General features: G+C 31.0%; 10 protein-coding genes across 10 annotated transcripts; 4 read left to right on the top strand and 6 right to left on the bottom strand. All coding sequences in view use genetic code 12, as the record gives it.

The window, feature by feature from the left end:
* Positions 1-41: 41 nt before the first annotated feature.
* On the bottom strand, positions 42-3,117 carry RJT21DRAFT_121567 (uncharacterized protein). Its single transcript, XM_064882138.1, has one exon. It carries the CDS (start codon positions 2,915-2,917, stop codon positions 122-124), a length of 2,796 nt encoding a protein of 931 aa, XP_064737126.1. The 5' UTR covers positions 2,918-3,117; the 3' UTR covers positions 42-121.
* Positions 3,118-3,168: 51 nt separating this feature from the next.
* On the bottom strand, positions 3,169-4,329 carry PRE10 (proteasome core particle subunit alpha 7). Its single transcript, XM_064882137.1, has 3 exons — positions 4,253-4,329; positions 4,052-4,100; positions 3,169-3,971 (listed from the first exon to the last, which is right to left on the bottom strand). Exons 1-3 carry the CDS (start codon positions 4,253-4,255, stop codon positions 3,256-3,258), a joined length of 768 nt encoding a protein of 255 aa, XP_064737125.1. The 5' UTR covers positions 4,256-4,329; the 3' UTR covers positions 3,169-3,255.
* Positions 4,330-4,497: 168 nt separating this feature from the next.
* On the top strand, positions 4,498-5,842 carry RJT21DRAFT_87098 (palmitoyltransferase; the record flags this gene model as incomplete). Its single annotated transcript, XM_064885512.1, has 2 exons — positions 4,498-4,536; positions 4,604-5,842. The coding sequence occupies 2 exons, from the start codon at positions 4,498-4,500 to the stop codon at positions 5,840-5,842; spliced, it is 1,278 nt and encodes a 425-aa protein (XP_064737124.1).
* A 470-nt stretch (positions 5,843-6,312) lies between these two features.
* On the top strand, positions 6,313-7,452 carry PRX1 (thioredoxin peroxidase). Its single transcript, XM_064884638.1, has one exon. The coding sequence runs from the start codon at positions 6,524-6,526 to the stop codon at positions 7,196-7,198; it is 675 nt and encodes a 224-aa protein (XP_064737123.1). The 5' UTR covers positions 6,313-6,523; the 3' UTR covers positions 7,199-7,452.
* Positions 7,453-7,472: 20 nt separating this feature from the next.
* Positions 7,473-8,763, bottom strand: RJT21DRAFT_121561 (uncharacterized protein). Its single transcript, XM_064882136.1, has one exon. The coding sequence runs from the start codon at positions 8,354-8,356 to the stop codon at positions 7,706-7,708; it is 651 nt and encodes a 216-aa protein (XP_064737122.1). The 5' UTR covers positions 8,357-8,763; the 3' UTR covers positions 7,473-7,705.
* A 978-nt stretch (positions 8,764-9,741) lies between these two features.
* On the top strand, positions 9,742-11,190 carry NUC2 (Nuc2p; the record flags this gene model as incomplete). The annotated part of the gene is made up of 1 exon (XM_064885500.1): positions 9,742-11,190. The coding sequence occupies one exon, from the start codon at positions 9,742-9,744 to the stop codon at positions 11,188-11,190; it is 1,449 nt and encodes a 482-aa protein (XP_064737121.1).
* A 165-nt stretch (positions 11,191-11,355) lies between these two features.
* RJT21DRAFT_121557 (uncharacterized protein) lies at positions 11,356-12,512 on the bottom strand. The gene has a single exon (XM_064882135.1). It carries the CDS (start codon positions 12,300-12,302, stop codon positions 11,391-11,393), a length of 912 nt encoding a protein of 303 aa, XP_064737120.1. The 5' UTR covers positions 12,303-12,512; the 3' UTR covers positions 11,356-11,390.
* A 985-nt stretch (positions 12,513-13,497) lies between these two features.
* CDC34 (SCF E2 ubiquitin-protein ligase catalytic subunit) lies at positions 13,498-14,612 on the top strand. The gene has a single exon (XM_064884639.1). The coding sequence runs from the start codon at positions 13,677-13,679 to the stop codon at positions 14,415-14,417; it is 741 nt and encodes a 246-aa protein (XP_064737119.1). The 5' UTR covers positions 13,498-13,676; the 3' UTR covers positions 14,418-14,612.
* Positions 14,612-15,635, bottom strand: RJT21DRAFT_45424 (uncharacterized protein). The gene has a single exon (XM_064884637.1). It carries the CDS (start codon positions 15,467-15,469, stop codon positions 14,807-14,809), a length of 663 nt encoding a protein of 220 aa, XP_064737118.1. The 5' UTR covers positions 15,470-15,635; the 3' UTR covers positions 14,612-14,806.
* On the bottom strand, positions 15,608-19,002 carry RJT21DRAFT_121554 (pheromone-regulated protein). The gene has a single exon (XM_064882134.1). The coding sequence runs from the start codon at positions 18,583-18,585 to the stop codon at positions 15,733-15,735; it is 2,853 nt and encodes a 950-aa protein (XP_064737117.1). The 5' UTR covers positions 18,586-19,002; the 3' UTR covers positions 15,608-15,732.
* Positions 19,003-19,840: the final 838 nt, after the last annotated feature.

Here is a 19,840-nt window from a genome sequence, read left to right as displayed (position 1 = left end):
ATTTTTCGAAGTACTAAATTATTTTTTTTTGTAAAGATCGGCGTGCATTTACCAATTGCTGCAAAAATTTAGTTTCTAATTTCTAATTTCTACTCTACTCTACTCTACTCTAATTCACATTTTAATACTGTCTACTTAATAAATCTCTTAGCCTTTCATTCTCTGATTCTAATTCCTGAAATCGTCTTTTGGCTTCTTTGTTCTCATAGGCTCGTCTTTCCCGTTCTGCCTTCCATCTTCTCTCTAGTTCTTGGATTCTCAATTTGGATATTGGTGAGAATACATTACCATTACCATTACTGCTGTTATTACTGTTACTGTTACTGTTACTATTACTATTATTGTGTTTGTGTTTGTGACTGTGACTGTGATTGTGGTTGTTGTCGTTACTAAAATTGATCATATCCTTAGGAAATACTTCATCATTTTCAAAACTATCTAATTGCTTTTGTAACATATTTCGATCATTTATTAATTCATTGATTCTTTGATGAAGATCTTTAACATACTCTTGATTGTTTTCTTTATCATTTTCTTTTAATAAGAATCCAATATGATCATTTACTAGAATATCTATAGCTCTAACAAAATAATTGAATATAGTTTTATGACATTCTCGTATGGTTGCAAAACTTGAATGATCAAGATCATACACAGTAGAGTTAGCCATAGTTTTACGGAAAAGTTCATATTTCCGTATAGGTTGTTTTAATGAAGAATCATCGGCAATTTTATTAAATGATGTAATTAATTTTTGAAATTCAATTGAATCAAATTCAAGAATATCCTGTAATTGAATATTCAAATATTCTTGATGTTCACTAATTCCAGAGGGTTCATGAATTATATTATGATTATTATGTGCTTGTTCTTCAAGTATAGTAATTTTATCCGATAAACTTTCAATGGTAGATTTTAATTCTTTCTCCTTTTCTATATAAGATGAAACAGAATATGAAAGTTTAATCTTTTCAGCATTAAGTTTCCTTTGCTTTTCTACAGCCACTTCTAATTCGGTTCTTAACCTTTCTTGAGATCGTTCTTCAAGTCTATATTGTACAACTTCTTGTTGTCTCTTTTGTAATTGACTAGTTAATGTAGTAATAGTTTCAGAAGTTTCATTTTTCAATTTAATATAGGCATTATTTAATTGTTCGAATTCTACTTTTAAATCTGATAATTTATTAGCAGTATCTGGATCACCATTAGATTCATTATTACGAATTTTTAATTTTAGTTCGGCTAATTGGATATTTAGTTCATTAGTCATTTTTTTCAATTCTACATTTTCATCTTTTAACTTAAACAACTCCTTCCCATCCCCATTATCATTAAATGCATTACAAAGTTCTGTAAATTTCAGTGACATAATTTGGAAATTCCGCCTCATTGATTGTGATTCATCAATTTCTTTACGAAGTTCTTGTAATTTCTCAGATTCATGTTTTTGATTATCTAATTTCAGTTGTAAATCATCGATTGTAACAATCAAATGATCTATTGTTTGATTTTGATTTGAATCTGAAGATGGTGGAGGAGATATTTGTCCCGAACTTTCTAGTCGTTTTTGTAATTCTATTTCTAATGTGTGTAATTTATCTTCTAAAGGTATAATATGGTCATTATTATTAGATTGTAAACATTTAAGTAATAAATGTCGAGATTCAACTGATGTATTTGCATCAGCAATTAATCTTTGAATTATTTCATCTACTATAGCAGTACAAACTTCAAATTCTCGATTCATATCATGAATTAATATATCTTTCTCATGGATTTTCTGTTCAAAATTTTGTAAATTAATAAGTAATTCATTATTAATATCATGAATTTCTTGATATTCATTGACGAGCTTATTATAATCATTTTCTAGATTATTATAATCATTGGCTTTTGTACTTTGAGCAGGAGATAGTCCCTGTATATCTCTTTGAAAATTGGCTAATTCATGTTCATCTAATATAGTACCGTTTTGACTATATTTATCTATGAGTAATTGAAGAAATTCTTTATAAGATTGCATTTGCATTCTATAACCAGCAATTTGTTTATTTAAACTATCAATTTTAGATGCTGTAGATGCATTATTTTCTTCACTTACAAAAGTTCCTTTATCTGATTTTATAAATATTGATTGTTTTACTGATGGTAATTTTGTCCGGGGAGAATTTCCATGAGATTTAGTTGGAGAATTAGAAGATGCAGTTCTAAGTCGTTTCCATGGTGTTGTAGGATTACTAGTTAATTGTTTGGGAAGTGGTACAGAATATTTTATTTTGGTAGGGCTGAAATCGAAATCTTGATCGAATTGTCCTCGAGTATCATTATATCTTGTTGTATCCATAGTGGAATTATGGAAAGTATTGTTAATGTCATTTTCATTTTCATTTTCATTTTCATATTCATTTTCATATTCATTTTCAATGTTATCTTCATCTTCTTCATTAAATTCTTCTTTAAAATCAGTTGTGCTTAATTTTGATAAAGATCGCGATAAACTCGAGGCTGAATAATTAACCATGGCATTTGTGGTGGTAATATTTATGTGATCTTCTTGATTAGAAATTTCGTCTAATACTTCTGAGAATTCTTCACTACCTTCGGGAGATGGTAGAAATGTCGGATTAATTTTATAATAGTCAGTATCTACTGGTATATCTGGATGAGTTATAAAGGGACTACTTGAATCAGATCTTTCGAATGTCTGATCTTGATTATGGTTAACAGTTGTACTATTAAAGTTAAAGCTATTATTATTATTATTGTTAGTAGTAGTAGTAGTAGTAGTAGTAGTGAGATTAGGATTATTATTAGTGAGATCTGCTTTTTCAATAGCCGTTTGGCCATTGACTTCTTTGAGAGGAGTCTTGGGCATCGACACTACTTTGTTCTGGGTTTCAAGATGATCCTGGTCCATCACTTATGGGGTATATCTTGAGTTTTATATATGTTTGAAGTTTGTTGCATCTTACTTAATTGGTTTGTTTACATACTGATTTTTGGATGTATTCGCGTTGTACGAATGGGGAAATTTTTCTGCGAGGGTACTTGCTCACTATTTAGTGCTGCTACTACTCACTATTTAGTGCTGCTACTAGAAGATAGCGAAAATCTTAGTGTAGTCAGTAAGAGTATATATATAGTAATATAGATAACCCTAGTATAGATCTTAATAATTTACTACTACTACTATTACTACTACTAAATACTTAACCTTACATGTTAATTACAACTAATGTATATTTATCGATCTAATTACGATTCCATTTCTTCATCTTCTTCATCATCATCTTCATCTTCTTTAGCATATTTAATGGCTTCCGCTAATAAATCATCAGGTATAAATTGATGAAGTCCCTTAGTCTCTTCTAATGAAATCCAAGAAATTTCTAATTCATAATCTTTATCTTTATTATCTTCATGAGCTTGATGAATAATTTTTGCTGCTACTTTAACTGCTTCTCTTACTGTTAAAGTTTCATAATCTAATTTTTCTAATTCAGATTTAGCTGTTTGTCTTCCCTTACCAGTAGCAGCTCCAGAATATCCCCAACTGGTTCCACTTGGTTCAATCATATATAAATGAGGACCATTGGAATCTATACCTCCAACAATAGATACTACTCCAAACGGTCTAACAGAGTTATAACATGTATAATTTTGAACATAAATTCCTAATCTATCCATTAAATGAGGAACTGATATAGGAGTTTTATAAAATGATTTAAATGTTTGAGCTTCATCTCTACCTCTACTAACAAAATGACGTCCATCTGGTAAAAGTCCAGAATATACTACTCCAATATGTTTATCAATAGTTTGAATTCTTTTATTCTTTCCTGGAACTAATAATTTGGAATTTATAATCTTTTCAACAGCTAATACTACTCCATCTTTACATTTAATCCCAATTGATGTTCCACCATTTTCAACTGCCTTCATGGCATATTCAACTTGGAAATTTCTTCCATCTATAAATTAATTTGTTAGTAAATCATCATCCGATTCCAAACGCAAACGCAAACGAAACCAAAAAAAAAGTTATACATACCTGGTGAAAATACACTATTTGATAAATCGTATCCCGTACCAATAGAAGTCTATATATTTTGATGTTAGTAAATTTTCAATTCCTTCTAATTAATGAATTGACTGAATTAATTGTCCTCCTTCACTTCATTCATTCCACTCTTTTCTCAATTCAATTCACTCCAATTTTTCATAAGCATAGTTCAAAGGTTATAGTACATACCATAGTAATTGGTTAGTAGTTACTGTGTGAGTTGTATATATATATATAGATGAGTATATGGTACTAATGCCTTTCTGTCTCTCTGCCTTTTCTATTTCTCTAACTATCGCCACTGACTTCGATTTTTTTGGTGTGCGTTTGGAGCCGACTCCGTATACAGGAATTTTCAAAGCTATCTCCAACTACTTAGTATTATAACGGATAGAACTAACTAAATATAAGAGGAAGTGGGAAGAATAGAGATCATGGCTATTCTGTTCAAATGGCCCATATTGGGGGTTATAGTAAGTATTGAAATAAATTAAACTAATTTTATTGTAATAAACAATTTTCACTAACTAAACTTATCAGGTACCATCTATTCTAATTGGTATGATCGGATATGGATCTCATTATTTTGTATTTACTTCTCATCTTAATAGTCGAGATCAATTATGGTTTGAATTTTATTTAAGTATGGTATGGATATCATATATTATTGCTATTTTTAAACAACCTGGAAGTCCACCTCATGGATTTCAACCAAATCAAGGAGAATGGAGACGATGGTGTAAGAAGTGTAAGAATTATAAACCAGAAAGAAGTCATCATTGTAAATCATGTAAAAAATGTGTATTACAAATGGATCATCATTGTCCATGGACTATGAATTGTGTTGGTCATGATAATATTGCTCATTTTTTACGATTTTTATTATGGGTAATATGGACTACTGGTTATGTTATGATTCAATTAAGTAAACGAGCTATTCAATATTATGAAGAAAGTAATTTACCGGCTTATTTGATTAATAAAAGTGAAATGATTGCCGTGATATTTTTATTACCCATTGACTTTTTCGTATTTGCAACTATAGTAGTATTATTTATAAGGTGTGTAATAAATTTCTTCTTTAAAGGTATGACCCAAATTGAAGTTTGGGAATCAGAAAGAATTGAAGGACAAATTCATACAGAAAGATTTTGGAATCAAATTAAAAGAAATTATTTTAGGTTACATAATAAAGAGTTACCTCGACTTACAAGCTGGAGAAATGAGAATGAAAGAACAAATTATGATGAAAATGATGAAGATAAAGATACATCATCCACTAATAATGATATTAATGAAAATTCATCAGTTCCAGAGGAATTTACCTTTGATGATTTAATATTTCCTTATGATTTAGGAATATGGAATAATATTGTTAGTAATTGCGGATCTCCATGGAAATGGATTTTGCCATGGGGTGGTACTAATAGTAGTGGATATAAATTCGAGAAATCGGGAGAATTTATAGAAGATGATCAATTAGGATTACCATGGCCACCCGATGGTGGACATCAAGAGAATGGTGATGGAGGTGAAATTAATAGAGGAGACATTGAGTTACAGAATATGCGTAGGCCAAACTATCGATTATTAAAGAAAAGATTAGATCCACGATCTACTATGAAAAGAACTGAATGGATGAATGATTTAGGAGAGACATTAGATGATTTAGGGGTTGATATAGATGCAGAAGATACTGATAATGAAGAATTAATAGTAGTGGGGGGGAATAGCAACAATGATAATGATAATAATAGTGCACATAACACTACCGCATAGCTGCAAAACTAAGTCCAGTATATAATACAGTACATAATAGATTAGGAACAGTGTGGCTAAAATGTTAAAGAAAAACTAATTATAATAGACTATTGCTAAATGCAGATAGATAAAAAAAAGTTTGACTACATACTCCCACACAAATTGTAGACGATTAAGTAAAACTGTAAATGACAATTCAAATCGATACAATACGATGCAAATATGACAATTTCATTCAATTGATTGAACTCTTATATTAAGTAATTACAAATATTACACTATAGTATAAAAAAGAATTTTTACTATATATAGTTGAATAAAATCTACCCATTTTCAGTATAGGAGAGGGCACGTGATATGGTGTGGCGTTTTTTCTCCATATTTTGTTAATGCCATTAACGGGAATCGGAGTCTGATAGTATTATATAAGAGAGCCATATCACGTGCAAAGTGGTAATTTTTCAAATAGATAGTATTATTCTATATGAAGTCTCTTTGTAACGATTATGTGATTTTCCAATTGAATTTGTACTTAAGTTATGGGGAGCGAAATAGTGCAATATTGAACACCGTTGTAGGGATAAATCAGTTTATAAATTACCAAGTTTTTCCAAAATTTATTTAAATAATATATTTTTGTTTAATACTCTTTTTATAATTGCTTAGTTTTTAATATTTTAATTATTCAAATAAATAAAGATGGCTACTGAACATAAAACTTTAAGATTAGGATCTATTGCTCCAGACTTTACTGCTGATTCATCTAATGGTCCAATTTCATTCCATGAATTTATTGGTGATTCATGGGCTGTTTTATTTTCTCATCCAGATGATTTCACTCCAGTTTGTACTACTGAATTAGGTGCTTTTGCTAAATTAGAACCTGAATTTGCTAAGAGAGGTGTTAAGTTAATTGGTTTATCTGCCAACAATACTGAATCTCACAAGGCTTGGATTAAAGATATTGATGAAGTTACTGGTTCAAAATTAACTTTCCCAATTGTTGCTGATCCATCAAGAAAAGTTGCTCATGCTTTTGACATGATTGATTATCAAGATGCTACTAATGTTGATAACAAGGGTGTTCAATTCACCATTAGATCTGTTTTCATTATTGATCCAAAGAAAACTATTAGATTAATCTTATCTTACCCAGCTTCTACTGGTAGAAACACTGCTGAAGTTTTAAGAGTTATTGATTCTTTACAAACTGGTGATAAATACAGAGTTACTACTCCAATCAATTGGGTTCCAGGTGATGATGTCATTGTTCACCCAACTGTTTCTAATGAAGAAGCTAAGACTTTATTCCCTAAATTCAGAATCATTAAGCCATACTTAAGATTAACTCCTTTAGAAGTTAAGGAAAACTAAATTTCTGGTTAATTCTATATACTTATATATTTCTTTAACTATTCTCTCTTAAGTTTCTTTAATTCTTGTGTATGATTCCTATTTCAATGTAAAATTTCAACAAATTTATATCTATATACTTTTAGTTTTCGGTAGATTGTATAGAATATACTTTTAGCTAAGTGAAACTAAAACTAAAACTTAGTAAGGAGATATCTCCGCTAAATTAGGGTTTTATTTGCATTATATGCAGGTGGCTCGTTATATCCGGTACTAAAAAGTAATACTGTATTTGAACATACTTTGATATACATTTTATATCTAATGACTAATATACAGATAAATAATAAACTAATGAAAATAATAATAATAATAATAATAAGATAAATCGAAATATGATCGACAGGAAGAATTAATTATACACAATAGAAATACAAGAATTGAACGATGGATATAATATACAAAAATGAGATGAAAGATAAATCAATTACTCACCTCATGACGTAGTGAATTGAAAATATCTTAACCTTACATATCAACATCACCATCATTGTAGTGGCGAACTACATCTTCATTATATTCGTATTCTTCTTTATGATTGCCATCCATCATTCCAAAATAATTTTCTTGTTCTTGTTCAAATTGTTCTTGTTGATCATTAGAAAATGAATGTTTTTGATACTCTTGCAGGGAAGGAGGTGGAGGAGTTATTTGATGATAACCATCGACAACATAAGATTCAACTTCATCATCAACACTTAATACAGGGTATTGAGGATGGTGAGGATGTCTTGCAGACGCGTTATAATTATTAGTAGTATTTGTAGGACATTGATTTGAAGGATTAGTCATATTTTGATTATATAAAGATTGTGGAGTTGAAGGTAAAGATGTATTCATTGGATTATAAATATCATCAGTATTTGAAGTATCAAAACTTATATCAGAAAATGAAACATCTTCAAATTTAGCAATTTGTTGACCAGTTTCAGTATTAGTAAATTGACGAAGTGAACCCCAAGGAGTTATTTTTACAATTCCTCCTTCTGGATGAGCATATACTGGCCATTCATTTGAAGTAGTATATTCTGCTTTATCTTGTTCATTTATAAGATTCTTTACTTTTTTTAAATCAGGATCAAATTCATCTCTTTTTCTTTTACTTGATGCAAAGTTCATTATTATAATATTAAAATATTATTAAGATACTCTTATGATATCAACTATTTTTAAATTAAAGGCCGTACAATTATATTATAGAAACTACAAATTAATGTGTTCTATTACAGACTGAAAATTTTTTGTATAGTTGCAATATATATGGGTGTAAAAGAAAAGATGTGAAATAAAAAAAATTATAAAGAAAAAGAAATTATTAGTTATATATATAAAGTAGATAATATATAATTATGTAATACTAAATATATAATGGATTCTAAAGTTCACAATACATATTAAATTTGATAATGCTATATTAGTGGGAATCGGTCAAAGCAGCATTAGAGGGAAGAGAAGGACGGAACGCTATTTTACGTATTGGGCAAAGTAGTACAATCCCATATTATTATTTTTTCTTTTTTTTTTTTGTCTTCGTACCAGCTGAAAAAAGGAAAAAAAATCTTTAAAAAGAGGTCGTGTGCTGACACACTTCTTCAGCATATAAAAACTTTACGCCCTAAATTAAGATTTGGACGTGTGTAACTCAGTTATTATATATACAATTTTGAGGAATAGCCAGCCAATCTTCAGATCTGGGCTGGTCGAGGAAGACGTGTGCCACGACAAAAAAATGAGGAGTTCATTTGAGTAAAGTGCAGGACGCGTTTGAAATTTTAAAGAAAGGCTTGGTATTGATGCACGACTCCATGGTTGAAGGCACGACCTTGAACCTTTTTTTTTTCAAACCTCCCGTCCCCCAAAAATATAAAATGGGTAGTGTACTCGAGTAAAATGTGTAAAATGTTCGTCGTGTGATCTGGATCACCTGCTCAGTCGTAGTCGCACTTCATCCAATGAACAAACTTCATTTTATAATAACATGTAAATTAGTTCTCACAAACCAGTTTACAGTTTCCAGTATCACTATGAAAAAAATGTCGTGGGAAAATCGAAAAAAAAAGATCCAATAAGCAAAGAGTTAACCAAATCACTGGAAACCTCAATTAGTTGTAGGCTAAACCTTTGAACAAAACGTATAGTTAAGGCATAGTTAACATTATCACATCCACATTTTGTTGTTTGTGTATTAGAACCCATTTTAGAAAAGTGGCTCTTGAAAAATTATCGTTAACATAATTGTTTGCACTTTTATAAATCATCAATCATTTCGAAGAGACCTTGTCTTAAAAAATACATACTTCCTTAGTGAAATTGTACAATTCATAGACTATTCAATTCATTGAGTAATTCATATTATCCAATTGCAAGTTTTTATTTAAAAAAAAAGTAAGACAAAAGAACACTTGGTAATCTTATCCTAAAAGTAACATTTGATATTTTAATTAATATCCATATTTATTCATCATTGCATTCATTCATATATATATAAATTCTCCCCATAAACAATGTTGAGAGCTTCTAGAATACCATTGGCTAAATTATCGCCATTACTCACAAAATCTAGTCCAATAATAACAAAACATTCATTTTCTTCATTATCAAGATTACAAGCCAGTCATGAACCAGAAGGTCCAAAACCATTTACAACTGCTCTTGGAACTCCAGCTCAAAAATATTCTAGTGAAGGAGCCATTTTTGGTAAAACAACATTTTCTGAAGTATTAGATGAAGTTGATATGGTTTGGGGTAGAGATGATGATCCTAAAAAGATTGAAAAACAAAATTCTAAAATTAGACATTTCACAATTAATTTTGGTCCTCAACATCCAGCTGCTCATGGTGTGTTAAGATTAATTTTAGAATTACATGGTGAAGAAATTGTTAGAGCTGATCCTCATGTTGGTTTATTACATCGTGGTACTGAAAAATTAATTGAAATTAAAACTTATATGCAAGCTTTACCATATTTTGATAGATTAGATTATGTTTCTATGATGACCAATGAATTAGTATTTGCTTTAGCTGTTGAAAAATTATTAAATGTTGAAATTCCTTTAAGAGCTAAATATATTAGAACTTTATTTGGAGAAATTACTAGAATTTTAAATCATTGTATGTCAGTTTTATCACATGTTATGGATGTCGGTGGTTTAACTCCTTTCCTTTGGGGTTTTGAAGAACGTGAAAAATTAATGGAATTTTATGAAAGAGTTTCTGGTGCTAGATTACATGCAGCTTATGTTAGACCAGGAGGTGTTAGTCAAGATTTACCAGTTGGATTATTAGATGATATTTATATGTGGGCTACACAATTTGGTGATAGAATTGATGAAACTGAAGAATTAGTTACTGATAATCGTATTTGGAAAGATAGAACTATTGGAGTTGGTGTTGTAAGTGCAGAAGATGCATTAAATTATTCACTTTCTGGTGTTATGTTAAGAGGTTCAGGTATTCCATTTGATATTAGAAAATCTCAACCTTATGATGCTTATGATTTAGTTGATTTTGATATTGCTGTTGGTATAAATGGTGATTGTTATGATCGTTATTTAATTAGAATGGCAGAATTCAGACAATCTTTAAGAATTATTTTCCAATGTATTAATGATATTCCTGAAGGTCCAGTTAAAGTTGAAGATTTTAAGATTTCTCCTCCTGCTCGTTCAGTTATGAAAGAAGATATGGAAGCTCTTATTCATCATTTCCTTTTATTTACTAAAGGTTTTGCTGTTCCTCAAGGTGAAACTTATACTGCAATTGAAGCTCCAAAGGGTGAAATGGCAGTTTATGTAGTTAGTGATGGATCTGAAAGACCTTATAGATGTAAAATTAGAGCTCCAGGTTTTGCTCATTTAGGAGCCTTTGATCATATCTCAAGAGGTAATTTATTGGCAGATGCTGTCGCCATTATCGGTACTATGGATTTAGTTTTCGGTGAAGTCGATCGTTAGATAGTCATTTTACTCATCTTACCATAACTTATTCATAGTTGTTCTGCATATTCTCCTTTATTAGTTCTCCCTTCTTGTTCTTATTAGTACACCATTTTCTCTTTATATTCCCATCCCATATTTTTTTATTGATCATAATTACATTTATTAATACATACATTATATACTTAGTTTAAATTTTAAATTTTAAATGTTAAATGTTAACTAACTGCTTTGTATAGTAAGAATAATGAACTGCCTGCTCCAGTTAAGAATATTAGAGTCTTGCCTATATTTGATTCACTCAGATATTCTGGTCCATAATACATATGAGGATTTCTTGTATTATGATTTGATGATGATGATGATTTCGTAAATGGTTGTTGTGAATGATTAGGTGTTGATGTATATGGTTCAGATTGCGTTGATGTATTATTTTGGTGATGAACATGTCTCATTAAATGTTTCGTAATCAATTCTTCACTAACATTTTCATTTGATTTCTTAAGATTCTTTAAGATCTTATCTCTCTCTTCCGTTGATAAATGTTTATTAATGATTCGTTGTTCGAACTTTAAATGTTTTTGAAGGTGTTCATTATAATCAAAGTGAGGGACATCAAATCTATCACCATAATTAATATGTTGACCAGAGAATTTGGATCCTGGATCAAAATCATTACCATCATAATATACTCTATGACGTTTACTATTAAGTCCCAGTCCCAGACTCAGACTTTGGGATCCACCACGTGAATAATATTTTGCTTCACCATAATATTGATTATGCCATTCAGTATTTGCATCACGTCTCAGACCAAATCCTCGATTCAGTCGATGATGAGGATGTTGACGTCCTAATATTTCTTCATCATATTGTTTTTTTTTCTTTATATCTTTAAGGGTATCATACGCATTAACCATCAGAACAAATTTATTATTAAGTAGTTCTTTTTCTTCATTACTTAAATTTGGATTTAAATCAGGATGATATTTCTTACTTAGTTTTTTAAATTGTAATTTAATTTCCTTTATTGATGATGATGGTGGTACCTCTAAGATTTGATAATAATTTAAATTAGATGTTGAACTTGTATGTCGTACCTGTATGAGAAATATTCTGGAGTTAATCATTGCTTATCTGATTATCTACAGACATGAATCAGTAAAAATATTAAGTAAATGACTAAATAAATAAATAAATATTAAATTAATTAATTAAATATGTATATATATAAATAAATTTATGGATGCAAATATTGTCTACCTATATTGGTACGAGATGCAGTATGAATATATGTAATAGAAGCTTGGCTTATTGGATAGTGAGTAGTGAATTTTACTTATCAGTATTAGATATTGCTAATTAAAAAAGAAATTTAGACTGGTGCAGTAAAGCCGATCGGGGTCTTGATTTTTCTCGTGACTTGCGCGTGACTTGTCATGTGTCTCGTAATAATTGCAAAAAAAGACTGCTAAAACGGTTGCCCTGAATAGGGTCTGAGTCCGAAGGGTTGGTGTTTGGATGTTTCCCATCACACAACAGCACAGTAGTCACTACAACCATAACAAAAACAAAAACCAATAATAAAAACAATAATACTAGTGTTGTAAGCTTATTAGGTTAAATGACACTAAGGTGTATAATATCACTAATCATTTATGACTCTATAACCATGCAGTAGTTAGTATACTGGGGTATATGGACATTTCCGAAAGGTGAGCAACCACTAAATGTCAAATGTCGTGCGGAACCAGTTTCATGTAACCACTACTACCCCGGTAGTAGACTACTTGGTACTAAGAATGACTAATAACTCTGATTAGTAACAAAACATCACTAACCCTGACTACTGACAAATGAACTATCAATAGCAACCATTCTAATATACTATAATATACTGTACTACTCTACTCTATAGTATACTACGCTTTTCCCTCTAATGGTATTATCCTTGACGAGTGCGGCCACAGCACAAAATTTCCGTGTTGCTCATTTCTTTTTCGGGTTACTTTTTGTTGTGTGTTTCTCTGCGACTACACTGAGGCCCATTTGTACCACCACTAAATTCCCTTTTTCTTCTCCTTATCATTTACCTAGACTTTACCTTAGCTTCAGTAATTTAGTTAAAAGTTGTGTATATTCGTAGTGTACTGAGATATTCATCATTTAGTTCCTCATCCAGTTTTTGAAAAAGTATCACGATCACGTTCCTGTATCTGTCTGACTTGTCATTCTAGTTATCTTTTTCACTGGGCTCATTACTAAGTTACATATACAATAACAATATTTATATTAATATCTCCATCTACTACTATTTCAACAACTATTATAGTTAAAAAATTATAGTATTAACTATATCAACTACTTGATCTCATTCTATACCTTATCGCTGATATTAAAAAGCCAAGTATTTGTTGTCGTTGTTATTCCCGCCATAAATTACTAAACATTTATTAATAATATAACTATAACTATATATACCCCCATCAATATTTCATCATATAATGTCAAGACCTGCTGCTGCCCTTTTACAACGACACTATAAAGAATTAACTGATCCAAAAAGAATCACCCCCTTTCATATCGAATTAGATGATGATAATATCTTTTTATGGAATATTGGAATGATGGTATTTAATAAAGATTCTATTTATCATGGAGGTTATTTTAAAGGTTCTATGAGATTCCCACCTGATTTCCCATTTTCTCCTCCAACTTTTAGATTTACTCCTCCTTTATATCATCCTAATATTTATAGAGATGGCCGTGTTTGTATATCAATTTTACATCAAGGTGGTGATCCAACAAATGATGAACCTGATAGTGAAACTTGGTCTCCTGCTCAATCAGTTGAATCAGTATTAATATCAATACTTTCACTTTTAGAAGATCCAAATGTTTCATCTCCTGCAAATATTGATGCATCAGTAGAATTAAGAAGAAATCCTGAAGCTTATAAAAAGAAAGTATTACAAGAAGTTGAAAATTCAAAACAAAATATTCCAGAAGGATTTGTTATTCCTGATTTAGAATCTGAAGCTTTTAAAAATGCCAATAATAGAGTCGAAATCGAACAACTTAATGATGATTTTTGGTCAGAATATGATGATGAAGATGATTTTGAAGATGATGAAGATGATTATGATGAAGAAAGTGATCAAGCAAGCCTTATGGATGATGAACATGGAGAAGTTGATGAAGATGATGAAGAAGAAGAAGACGATGACGTTGAAATGGTTAAATGAAAATAGTAATAATTTACTATTAATTTCAATGACAAGTTCTAAAGATCTATACCAATCTCTTTTTCATGGTTAGATAATTTCTTATCATATTAATTATAATGTTTCTACTAATTAATCCTAATAAGATTTTAATCTATTCATTCTTTATTGTTATTTATTGTTATTATTAATGGTTATCAATGTGTCTTGGTTCTTTTATCTCTCTTTGCTTCTCCTTTGATCTTTAGTTGGTTTGTCATGTTATTCATCAATCTTTGCATCAATTTATATACTGCTATTATTATTATTATTAGTAGTAGTAGTAGTAATAATTATATATATATTCATTCTTATACGCCTTCTGCATCTTAATATTTTTATCTCTACTGTTTTTACAATATAAATAAAGTCTATATAATACTACTACACCCTTGTAAGCCCTCATTTATTGCTTGACTAAGATTATCAACTTTTAATTTGGCTATAGAATCAGGTAATGATGATGAATAATACAATACTACATATAATTGTTTACCAGCATTTTCATTATCATAATCATTATCATTATCATTATCATTACTGTTACTATTACCATTACCATTAATATCATCTTGATTTATGTGTACATCTTCAGCTTTAGTATCTGCAACATGTTCACGATGTTCTATACCATTTTCTTGTAAATCTGATGTATCATTATTTGCACTTCCATAATTGATTTTACGGATAATTAATTTAAGTTCTTCATCAAGTTGAATAATATCCCAATCATCTAACCTTATATCATGAGGTTCATCTGATTGATTTCCTTGTAATTGTTTATATCCAAGTAATGAATATATTTTAAGACTATCACTATCATATCCGTGAGTTTTATTTTCATTTTGATTACTATTAACTACAGTTGTAAGTGGGATACCTTCACTACTTAATAATGAAATGGCTATGGGTGATACATTAGTTGTTGTACCTACGACATTATTATTGCCCAAATTGGTTGTCGTAGTCGAATTAAGGGTGACAGAATTTAACCCTTGTGATAATAATTGTGATATTTGTCTGGCTTGTAACATTTACGATTAATTTAGTGTCTGTTATGTTTTAGTATGTGAAGTATGTTTACTTTCTGATATACGACGATTCAGTGTCTGGTGACTAGAGACACACTCAAACTCGTTACGACTGTTGTTGTATCGTATCTTAATGTCGCACTTCCTTAGGTGGGTGCTGGGCTGTATGCAGTACCTCCCAATAAAAGAAAATAATAAATCTGTCTATTTGCAGCCATTGCTACATGTAATGTATTTGTATAGATGTATATATATATATAAATAACCTATAAAGTAAATAACCCTGTTCTCTTCTTCCCAAAGGGGTATACGACCAAAGCAGCCGCAAATAATCCAACACTAATTCCAATAGATACTTGAACCATAGTAGCCCCAAAACTTAATGAACCCATATCTACATCTCCTGAAGCGGCTGCTGCTGCTGCTGCAGTAGAATTCCCCTTAGTAATTTGATCAGCAGTATTAACTCCTGAAATTAATGATCCCTTACTGGCAATACCAGAAGGAACTTGAACAAATACGGCCGGTAACATAGCACTCACAGCCATACCTCTCCAAACTCTTGAATATAAATTACCTAAAATTCCAATAATAAATGCCCCTATACAAGATGTAAATTCAGTAACATTAGCAAAATGTTTACCAGCAAAATAACTTGCTACATATCCTCCACCACTAATAGCAAGCATTATAGGAATTTGTTGCCATCTTGCTTGATTAATTAAGGCAAGACTTAATGAAAATCCAGGAACAAATAAAATCCTCCATTTATCATTTAATGAATGATTGGCAGAACATGTATTGGCAGATGTAGCATTACTATCGACCCATCCATATAATGCTGCTCCTAAAGTAATTCCAAATCCAAGAAATAATGAATAAATAATAGCATAAAACATTCGAACTGATCCTGCCACAATATTACGAGATTGAAGTTCTAATGAACCACAAAGAATGATATATCCTGGAAGAATAAGTGCTAAACTACCTTGAACAATAGCTGCAAAACAAAATAAGTTCCCTCCTCTTATAGATCCAATACCTCTTGCAATAAATGAAACAACAATAGAAGCAGTCACTTCAAATACAGATGAATACAAGTTGGACATTGATGATAAATAAAATTGAAGAAACCCTACACAACATCCAACTCCAAAACATATAGGTACATCAAGCCAACCTCCTCCAAATGCAAATGGTGCTACAGTAGCAGCTCCTAATCCAAAATATAATACGCACATCCAAGGTGGATATAAGTTTTTCTTTTTCAATAATTCATCTAATTTGGCTGCTGCTATATCTACTCCCATAATATCATGAATAACTCCTTTATAAATCTTATGAGCATCAGATAATTTCGATAAATTTAAACCTTGAACACATCTTACTAAATGAACTTCACTAGTTCTGGTTGCTGCATCACCAAATGAAACTATCATACATCCAGGAAAATACATGAATTGTCCATCAATTTCAAGAACTCTACTAGTCATTAACATATATTCTTCAAGTCTATGAGTTGGAGCTCCAAATAACATCAATGCACGACAAAGTTGCATAATGAAACGTTGTCTTTGTAAAATATCAGCTATATGAACTGTAATTTTTAATTTTTGTTCTCGTCTATTACCCTTTAACTTCTTTAATTTCGGTGGTCTTTTAGGTGGTTGACGGGGTTTAGCATTCTGGAATGATGGTAATTTTTCTGACTCAAAGGGTAATTGATCTTCATCATCTTCAGTTGAACTAGTATGTTTATGTTTACCAGCTCCTAAAAATGATTCAACTTTTTTGGGAGCTGATCTGATTCCTTGTTTTAATTTATTAAAGTCTAAGGAAGATTGGGTTCTTGTTTCATTAATACTTTCTCCAAACGTGCTCTCTCCTGCCAAAGTTGCTGCATCTGTAAATCTTGAAGATGCTAGACTTGACGTAGATCTCGATTGATCTTCATGATTATATAACTTTAATAAAGAGCTTAATACTCCCGCATGGACTCGAGATGGAGGTGCAATATAACCATCCTCAGTTTCACCATCTAATAAAAATTCACCACCAGTAGGTTCATAGTAATCATTATTTAGAATATCTGCACCTGGTAATGGTGTATAAAATTTATGATCTGAGCTTCGATGTGAACCACCTGAATCCGTAGGTGATGTAGTATTATGAGAACTAGAAGATCCTTCATGAATATGATTTCTGGATTCAGGCACATGAGCTTGAATTAATTGTTTGGCTTCTTCACTTAATGAATCAAAATCCATTGGCTTCATTTCTATAGAATCATCAAATCCTACTCTTGCTTCTTCATCATTTTCTCTTATAGATTCATGTTCCATTCTAGAAGCTCCGGGAGCTAAACCACCTCCACTAAGTCCACCACCATTAGACATACTTAATACACGTCCTAAGAATGTATCTGAGGGAGACATATCTTGATCAGTAGGTCTATCTATTAATGACATTTTCCTTAAGATTCCCTTAAGACCTCCTGAATTTCCCGCTATAGATTTCTTTCTTTCTTCATTATATGAATCTGAACTACTTGAACTATGTTTAATTTGACTTGAATTGTTTTGGTCAGTGATATCTATACCCTCACCTTTTCCTTTATCATCTTCATTATTGTCCTCGTCATCGTCATCATCTGATGATGATGAATCACTTAGGCTCTGAGGAATTCCTTCACTATCATATTCAATATCCTGATTTCGAAATACATTATTCTCATCACTTTCGTTATCATTTAATTCCAGTTGACTATGTTTTACATTTGAAGTATTAAATTTAAAGCTCGGTAATTTATCATGAGGATCTACATTATCCTGGTCATTGAAATCCTCCAATTCCTCATCTAAAGAACTAGCATTAGATGCTGCACCACTACTGATCATTGAATCTCGAGGATTTCGAGGTACATACAGATCAGGGAATCTTACTGATTTACCTCCTGTAGCTAGTTTCTTACTTGCTTTTGAAAAATTTCGAGATGCTTGCTTCTGTTGGTGCCTTCTATAGTCATGAAGATTTAAGTGTGGTAATCTTATATTGGAATGTGGTTGAGTTGGTTGTGACTCATCGTCAGAAGACGATAGAGTATAATCATCCTGATTCATTAGGGTGGTTCTGTTCTGTTCTTATGTTTGTTATACTGTTCTTATGTTCTGATCTCTTCTTTCTTTAGTATAACTCACCTTTTCCGGAGTCACGCAACGGCCCTGTTCTGTAATTATAATTAATCCTCCAGAGATCAAAATTAACTATGTTGAATATTGAATCAATTCCTGGTAAGACAAATGTACGTTCATATAAATAATAATCTCATGTATATATCACAAAAACCTTCTATAACTTGATGAAACAAATTATATATTTACTAACAATGGCTTAACAGCTACCGAACTGAATGTCCCATAGTTAAGGGCAAAGTCTGTCGCGGGTTAGTGTGTCTAGTTTTTCTGTAGGTGCGGATGCAGGATGACGTTTTTTAGCAAGCTTAGCGAAAGGGTGCCAACTGTACAGGAATGGCCAGAGAGGAAGGAAGGAGGTTGCAGGCTAAGGGATGATAAGTATTATGGGGTTAATACTATGTGTTATGTACAGTTCATGGATTTTATATACTTCAGTATGTAACTAGTTTTAGTAAGTGGATTGTTACTTCGTATGTAACTTATAACCAATCCAGTAACATCTGGTTATGAGAGGCTTAAAGCGCGATTTGCAACGACTTACATGTAAGCCATCCCTTCCCTATTGGGCATAGCAACCTTAAACTTGGGCAAGAAAATTTTCCTGTTTCGAGAAGAGTTGCTCGAAGAGATCCTTCTGTGTGATAGGTGAATGATCTTCGTTCCCCCCTGCGATTATGATCTTAGTCGGATCGGATTGAACTTGTTTCTGAAACACCTCCGTATTTTGTGGTATATTTTCGAGCGCAATATAGCAGAGCGAAGTCCACACTAATTGAATATCTCTTATTAAGACAATTAGATACTAATTGAGATACTAAAAATAGTAATATTTTTTATTGCTGCAAATTATTTTCTATACCCATCCATCAAGAGAACCATCTTTAATTGATTCCGTCCGTCAAAAGAAATGTAACTAATGACATGCAATATATGATGCTAAAATATGTCTACTAAATGACTAAGTAAAGAAGAAAAGTTTTTATTCAATTATAAATCATCTTCAAGCATTAACTTCTTACTATCCAAGAGTATCAAGTGCTTTATCGCACTCATTGAACTTGAAATAACTGTCATTGTCAAATCACCAACCATACTAATAGATGTACATATGGAACTATAATATGTTTAAAATTAGTTATCAATTCACTAGTACCAATAAACTCAAATATTACATCAAACT

Source organism: Scheffersomyces amazonensis (assembly GCF_036850825.1).
Source record: "Scheffersomyces amazonensis strain UFMG-HMD-26.3 chromosome Unknown RJT21scaffold_5, whole genome shotgun sequence".
Taxonomy (NCBI): domain Eukaryota; kingdom Fungi; phylum Ascomycota; class Pichiomycetes; order Serinales; family Debaryomycetaceae; genus Scheffersomyces; species Scheffersomyces amazonensis.
The sequence above is the reverse complement of the archived record's forward strand: the minus strand, read 5'-3'. Positions and strand labels throughout refer to the sequence as shown.